The following is an 8,461-nucleotide window of genomic DNA, read 5'->3' on the forward strand; positions in this document are numbered from 1 at the left end:
CTCTGAACTCCAATAATCTTAAATGACCGAGTTTCTCTGGACTCCAACAATCTTAAATGACCCAGGGTGAGGCATATATATAGGCCACCAACTCAAAATAGCCGTTTGTAGCCGTTATGCACTTTTTTTGTGTAGGCATCGATTTAACATGTGCTATGCGTCGGTTCAACCGGTCACTAATGGCTTCAAACTAGTCGTTGACCTTCTGGCGCTGCTTGCTGTTGACTCAGCGGCCATCGGTTAAACCGATGCCTTGGTGTCGATTTAATCGGCCTTCAAGTTTTCATCTCAGCTCTCTGTTGCTGACTTGATATTGCACCGACGTCTTGCTCCGATACCGTCAGTTTAACCGGTGCTGAAGACTTCGCTCCTGGACTCTTGACATGCTCTCCGAGTAATAGTACGGTGAATGCACCAATGCCTCTGATTCCCAGCGTCGATTTAACCAGTGGCACTGGTTTTTTTTTTCACTTGGTCTTCACCTGTATGGTCCAGTGCACCGATGTCTATGCGTCGGTTTATCCGATGACTATCGGTTTGATCGTTGGCTAGGAGTTGGTTTAACCAATGCTGCTAGTTCTGCTGACACTGGTCTAAATCATCGCGGCCGTCATTTTGGACACCTCAATTTTAATCTATCTTTGATTTTTCACTATGACTTGCACGTCTTGTCAGCGAATTGGACACTTTTGATTACGCACACGAGACTTAGAAATTTTACAAATACCATCTCACAAACTTGTTAGTCCAATTGATTATGTTGTCACACAATCACCAAAATCACAAACAATGACCTAATGGAACCATATTCCTTACACACATCTTTTTGCTTCATCAAAATTACCTTTTCCCCCCTTGTTAATGAAATAAAACGCGCAGTCCATTCTCAAACGACAAGATTATTGATGTTTGTTGTATGGTTTTTTTATATTTGAAGGCCAGGGCAATGCAGATAGCTTCCAGATTATATGACGAGGGAGATAATAGTTTGTGGGCAATTGGGCATTGGCATTTTGCATAATAGACTTTCCATTGTATTAAATGTTCCTTCCAACAAAGCTGTGTATTTGCATTCAATTACTGGACCAGTCTTATTTAATTATCATTTTGCACAATGGCAGGACTGCATCAAGTACTTGTTAGTGGGGCTGTTGTTTTTAAAATCCTCAAATCTATATTATTCTATTTCTTTATTTAATAACCAAAAATGAATATCACCTTTTGGTTGTCTAACTTTATTAATGTATCACCATAGCGTTAGCACAGGCTTTATACTAGTGATCGTATGATGCCCATCACAGAGAATGACCATTGCAGATCAACATTTTAATAGAATTTATTTTCTCCATTTTGAAGTAAAGCTCACTTTATTTTTGTCCTATGTTAAGATTATCTTACTTTAATCATGATTATAATAAAAGATGGTAGCATTTACAATGCTAATTAACTGCAATATAAGATGCTCCCTTCGTCCTAAATTATTAGTTGTTTTGACTTTTTAGATACATCGATTTAGCTATGTATCTAAATATGATATATATCTAGATGAATAAAAAAAATATGCATCTGAAAAAACCAAAACAACTAATAATTTGACATAGATGGAGCACATTTTATGAAGCTAATGAAACTCATTTGATGTTTTATGTTTTTTAAATTGTTTGTAGAAGTTTAATTTATAACAAACTTAAAATTAAACAACACGCTTTGTAGCGTACTCAAATATTTTCCCTGTAAACGCGTATGGATCATGCAGAAGCATCTAAGGATTTATCAGTCAAGCAGGGCCGATGTCATCAAACATCAGCAGTCCAGTCGGCAATCGGCATCGTAGCCTCCAACGACCAGGCGGCGCCGCGCGCGTGCTACTCTTTCCGTTTCCATCTTTTTCCTCGACCTCATAAAGCCTGCGCGATCCAGCTCTCCAATCTCCCCGTCGTTTTGCCTTCTCAATTCCCGAAACTCCGAGTGCTAAAAAAAAAAAAAATTCCCGAAACTCCGACGACTCCCGCAAAATCCGCCAAACACCAGCGCCGCCGCAGGCATCAACCGGCGAGGATCCCATGACGCCGGCGCACGACTCCCGCAAGCGCGGCCCGCCGGTTCCACCTCCACCCGCGGCCCGCCCCGCCCCGCCCGTCAAGCTCCTGCCGCCGGGCTTCGTCGCCGACCGCGCGGAGGCCGCGGTGCGCGTGGAGCGCCTGCTGCGCTACCAGTTCCGCGACCGCGCCCTCCTCGAGGAGGCGCTCACGCACCAATCCTTCTCCGACGCCGTGGCCTCCTACCAGCGGCTCGAGTTCGTCGGGGACGCCGCGCTCGGGCTCGCCGTCACCAACTTTCTCTACCTAACTAATCCCACCCTCGGCCCCGGCGCGTTATCCACGCTCCGCGCCGCTAACGTCTCAACCGAGAAACTCGCGCGCGTTGCCGTCCGCCACGATCTCTACCCGCTGCTCCGCCGCAAGTGCGCCCGCCTCGATCTTCTCGTAAGCGATAATCGTCCTCAGCTCCCCTGGAACTCTGTGAATTCCGGAATATTTTGGAATCTGATTTCTTGATTGTGCAGGTCAGGGTACATATAGGTGGTAAACCTGTCCTGTTATATTCGGTTAGACTCTATTTATAGGAAAGTACTGTAGTGCTGTGCCTATTGTAAAAGCTCACTCTGCTGTACTTTCAGACCAGGCGTTTGCTTATGCTCTGTAAGACTTTGCATAGTCTGGATGGTAGTACAAAAAATGGGACATAGGAGGGGTATAGCAGTGAGTGTTTCTCTGAACCTCCAAACTAGTGGTTTCTATTGATAAGTTATAGTATATGCACAAAACTTGATGGTATCGGATGGAGTCATCTCACCAGATTTTCTCTTAATTGAGCTGTTAGTTTTGCTGTTGCTGATTGAAGAAAGATCAATGTATGTTGTGACGCAAATGTTGCCTTTTAAATTACATTGTATGTGTATAGAAAAATTAAAACTACCGTCAGGCTCACTGGCTCAGGCCATATTCTTTTACTATTAGCTATTAATCTATTATCAGCTGGTCCTAGCAAATTTCATTATTTAGAAAGTGTGCAAAAGTATGTAACTAATTTCTGATGAATTAATAGATTTGCCGTTCTATTCCCGAAACTTACACAGCTCAACCTTGCTGTTTTTTACAAGACTGTACCTCAAAACACACACTGAAATTTAGTTTATTTTTACGTTCCCATCCTCTGAAGGCAATATGTTTTTGAACTATTTTTTTAAAGTTCATAGTATACTCTCTGTTTCTAAATGTTGTGTACTTGTATAGACAATATCTCATCTCCACTTAAAATTTTACTTGTAAGATGCCATATGTTTGATGATTGTTTTTTTTTTCATGTGTATACATATGCAGGTAGGCCAGTTTATTGAGTCAGTGAAGATAGAACTAAAAGATGACCTTGCCACTGCACCCTATGGTGGGAGTTTTGTTAAAGCTCCCAAGGTGCTTGCGGATATTGTTGAGTCCATTGCTGCTGCTGTCTACGTTGATTGCAAATTTGACCTTGAGAAGCTTTGGAAGGTTTTTTATTCATTAGTTATGTCTATTTCATTACGTTCAGAAATATATGCCATTTTGTACATTGACGTAGACTCTGAAAAAGCACTTTGAATAGTACTTTTAATCTTTACTAGATCAGTAAAACCTACAACATAGAGCAGATTTCATGGTTTAATAAAACTTTCTATGACATACCTGTTGCAAGGACACACTTCTGACCAATTCTCATTCTATTCAATAGGCTCTAAACAACCGTGCTCATTAAGCAAAGGATGGATGGCAATTTTCACCTTCATTCGCTAGAGACATCAGATTATGATCTGGTGTTTATTAACAAAAAGAAGATGGAGTAGAGGAGCTCTCAAATTTAGTCTTCTGTGCGTCAGTCTTAGGTTGACAAGTTATACTTGCCATCGCAACCAATTAAAATGACCATATGTCCCTTAGAAGTGTGTGCCTGGTTGGTTAGAGTCCCTTGGTTGGAACAATAATTCGTTGAATGTGTAGTTTTGCAACAGGTATGTCAAAGAATGTGTGGTTTTGAAATATAGTTTAAAAGTATAGTTTGATGAAAGTAGCTTATCCTGAAATTTTTTAATGAAAATCTATTGTTTTATTACTTATATTTGTTTTGTATGGTACCTTTTACCTGCAGCTGTAGTATGTCTGAGTAATCATTAAAATGGCATATATATGGATATAGATTAGTTTACTTGCATGAAATTTGCCTGCGCTCTATTTGAAATGACATATATATGAATAGAGATTAGTTTACTTGCATGAAATTTGCTTGCGGTAGTGATAGCTTTACCATATGATTATGCTTCTATTGTATGGTTCAGGTTACAAGGTGGCTCTTTGAGCCAATTATCACGGCAGAAACCGTAGATGAACAACCAGTGACTACATTGCATGAGTTATGCCAGAAACATGGAAAAGTTGCCCAGTTTGAGACATGGCAGAGGGGTGGGATGACAGTGGTAAATGTATTTGTTGGTGGGGAGATGGTTGGGCTTGGCTCCTCGGAGCAGAAGGTAATTGCTAAGCTCAATGCCGCACGAAATGCGTTAGCGAAGCTTGTCGGTGGTGCAAAGCAGCAAGTGTTGATCACTGGGGTTGGCAATGGATCGGCGGATGAGATTGGGCAGCTCAGAGAGTGTAAACATCAACTTGCTGATCAGTGCATTGGAAAGAATTGGCCAGAGCCCATCTTTAAGTAAGGTTCTTGACTCTTTTTGTCAATTTGCAGACATGAATCTATAATGCACTTGTCTGGTGCTCATTGCCAGCTTCAGGAGCATTATGTTAGGTGACTTCATGATATATATGCATGTGCATTGTCCAAACTCAAATTATATTAGAATGTGGATTTAATTTGTAGTAGATTGTAAACATTCTAGTCTTATCAATCCTGTTAATGGTTACTTTATTCTGCACCTTGTAGTCCAATTTTGCCGTTAGTCTAATTTCACTCTTGTATCATATGGTACTGGCCAGAATTTTGACCACATTGCTGGAACAAACTTGGAAACATGATCTTATCTTGTATGTGTGCATCTTAAGTGAAAACAAATATTAGGAAATCTTGCAAATTTGGAAAAAAATAGTACCTATATGCTTTGATTTATTTTTTGTTTAAAAATTTGGCACACCTATAGGTTAGACTATAAAAAAATCCACACAAAACTTGGAGTCCAAAGTTGATCTAGTTTAATAGATGCGATAATGAAAAATTCACGTGCTATGCACTAGAAGACTGCATATGCCTATGAAATGTCTTTTCTTTGTCTATTAAATGAAACCAAATTTGGATTGCTTTTTTTTTTTTGCCTATGTGAATCATTACATCATCTAGAGTTGTGCCTTATTCCAAACTTCTAGGTATACATTTTTTACGAACTTTCAAATTTGTAATGTTTGTGGTGTTTTCACTAGACATGCACCTTGCACCCATCTTTTGCTGACCATTCGAGTGCCAAATCACCATGGGTGACTGAAAATTGTTTATGAAAAGATTTTTGATTTCAAGTGGCCCTGTTAACTACAATTTCCGGATCCTGGTGTTATTTGAAAAGTAACATGTATATGAAATAATGAACTTTCTGGTGATCTAGTCTTTTACTACAAGACCATATCCGGGATGCTGGAAAACCCACATATGAAGCCACCTAGAAACATAATGAAGGCAGCAAAAACATAAATGGCTTTTATGGAGTTGCAATGGTTACAATTTATTTCATACTTTTGATCTTTGATCGTATCATTTTGAGCATGGTATCATTGCATATTAATGAGTACGAAACTCATCAGTTTGCTTTACAGGTTGGAAAAAGAAGGTGGCCCTGCACATGATAGGAAGTTTGTGTGCTCTGTTCAGGTAGAAACTCAAAATGGCACTTTTGTTACGATAGGTGACCCTATGTCAAGGGTAAAAGATGCAGAGAATTCTGCTGCGCAGAAGATGTTGGAATTATTGTTGCGGTTGTGAGATCTTTTCATGTACATGACTAGATCATTTGTAAACTCCTTTGGAAAAAAACATTTTATTCAAGCATACCCATTATAGCAGACCTATGGAACTGTGGATTATGTCAGCTTAATACCATTTATGCTTGAGCATTTGTAAAACATCATGAACACAACAAAAACCAAGCAATCTCACATGACATATGCAGGGAAGCACTTCAGTATAACTGACACAGTTTGCCTCTTCCACTTCTCTATCTGCAATCGTAACAGGTCCACAATTATATTAAATGAATACAGAAGTTCAAAACCACAGAACCACAAAATATCATTAACATTAAGATGACTATCAACAATGAGTTAGCAATTAGTGATAGTTTTCTGCAAAGTTTCTGAAAAGCAATCAACATTCAACAATGAGTTCTGTTTCCTGCAGTTTCTTTGACATGACCCTTGTTTCACATGAGTTCCTATTAATGCATTATCAAAGGAGCCTAGAAACTAGCTTAAATTAGAGACCAGGTCAGTCAGTACAGATTAATATAGGTTCCAATTAAACAAGACTAAGCGTATCTATTTGGAAAAGGGATAATCAGACCTTGCTAAACCTCATATTCTGAATAAACACTAATGATAATCACACAAGGATAACAACAATGCTATGCCGATAAATATACACAAAAAAGGTGACTGGGTGGTGCAAAAACACTAAGGTAAAGCAAGTGAATTTAACTAATGAAGTGAAGCAAAGATTAATGTGACTAGGCAACTAGCAATCAACGAAACTAGTGAAGTAAAGCAAAGATTAATGAGTTGCTTGCTATCCTACAAATCTGTTGTCAGGATCAGTTCCTACTCGATAATCAGAGATGAATTTGGAGGCAGAGCTAGCAGAATCCACGAGAACGAGATAGTAGACCGGGATCAAATAACTGCAGGTAAACTGAATCGAGGTTAAGTTCAGAGAATACTCGATACAGCCGCTGCCGGCTAGACGACAAGTCCTACAGCTACTCCTAAACCTCCTAGGTCCTGTGATTGAGCTCTTCACGATACCTCCCGACCTACTCCCTCCAGACTGGGGTCATTAGTGGTAAACACACTGCTAATTAAGCTATTACAGAAAAACTCACTTAGGTGTGCTAGATAACTTGAATTAAATTACAGTCCTCCGATTTAAAATGGACATTCCATAGCCAACGATCAACCGGTATGCTGGTTTGAAGTCTGACGAAGCTGAATCACCTTCAGTGTTCCTGAGAATGCCCCCGCCTTGACATCCTTGTCCTCAAGGATTGAAAGATGGAAATAACTTGCGCACAAACACAACATCTTCCCATGTGGCCGCTTCCTCAGGTAGATTCACCCATTGTATCAACCATTGTACCACTAGTTCATTGTTTCGAGGAATCATGCGACCTTGAAGAATTCTGCCAGGAGCTACTTTGACAGTGCCCTTAGCATCAATCAGAGGTAGTTCAGGACTGGTCAGCAGTTTGGCCAATATGTTTCTTGAGCTGGCTGACATGGAATACATTATGTAGTTGGCAACCATCGGGCAACAAGAGTTTGTAGGCAGCCTTGCTGATTCTGTCTAGAACACTGAAGGGACCATAGAATTTGGAATGGAGTTTCAAGGATCTGTGGGCGCTTAGGGAAGTGTGGCGGTAAGGTTGAAGTTTCAAATATACCATATCTCCCACAGCAAATTCTCTCTCAGATCTATCTTATCGGCTTGATGTTTGATCCTGGCCTGTGTTTTCTGAAGAGTATCTTTAATGACTTGAGTAGCTACAAGTCTGTTTCTTACTGTTCTTGAGCAGATAAGTCAGGGTAGTCAGGTTGTACAACTTCAGCTACCATTGGTGGTTGGTAACCATAGAGAGCTTGAAATGGTGTCATCTGCAAGGAAGTACGATAAGCAGTGTTGTACCACCATTCAGCTAATGACAACCAATAATGCCACCTTCTTGGACTGGTGAAACACATGCACCTTAAATACTTTTCCAAGCACTGGTTAACTCTCTCTATTTGGCCATCAGTTTGGGGGTGATAAGCTGAAGTTAATTGCAACTGAACATTTAGAGCTTTGAAAAGGGACTGCCATAGTGTGCTAGTGAAAATGGGGTCTCTATCTGTCAAGATGTCTTTGGGTAGGCCATGCAGCTTGAAAATATTCTCCAGAAACAGTGTGACAATGTCTTGAGCATTGTATGGATGACTGACTGAAATAAAGTGACTTTACTTTGTCAATCTGTCCACCACAACTAGAATGACAACTTTGCCTTAAGACTTTGGAAGGTCCTTCAATGAAATCCATGGAGATATGAGACCATGCCATTTCAAGTATTGGCAATGGTTGGAGCAGCCCAGGATATGGCACATTTTCAGATTTGTTCTTTTGGCAAACTGGGCACTCTTTAACAAATTCTTCACTTGCTGCTGCATTTTGGGCCAAAAAAAAT

The 8,461-nt window shown here is 40.2% G+C and overlaps 1 protein-coding gene across 1 annotated transcript; it reads left to right on the top strand.

The window, feature by feature from the left end:
• Positions 1-1,928: 1,928 nt before the first annotated feature.
• LOC120699205 (ribonuclease 3-like protein 2) lies at positions 1,929-6,104 on the top strand. Its single transcript, XM_039983111.1, has 4 exons — positions 1,929-2,486; positions 3,384-3,551; positions 4,373-4,746; positions 5,853-6,104. The coding sequence occupies exons 1-4, from the start codon at positions 2,064-2,066 to the stop codon at positions 6,016-6,018; spliced, it is 1,131 nt and encodes a 376-aa protein (XP_039839045.1). The 5' UTR covers positions 1,929-2,063; the 3' UTR covers positions 6,019-6,104.
• The last annotated feature ends 2,357 nt before the right edge of the window (positions 6,105-8,461 follow it).

The sequence above is a fragment of the Panicum virgatum genome, chromosome 3K (genome assembly GCF_016808335.1).
Source record: "Panicum virgatum strain AP13 chromosome 3K, P.virgatum_v5, whole genome shotgun sequence".
Lineage (NCBI taxonomy): Eukaryota > Viridiplantae > Streptophyta > Magnoliopsida > Poales > Poaceae > Panicum > Panicum virgatum.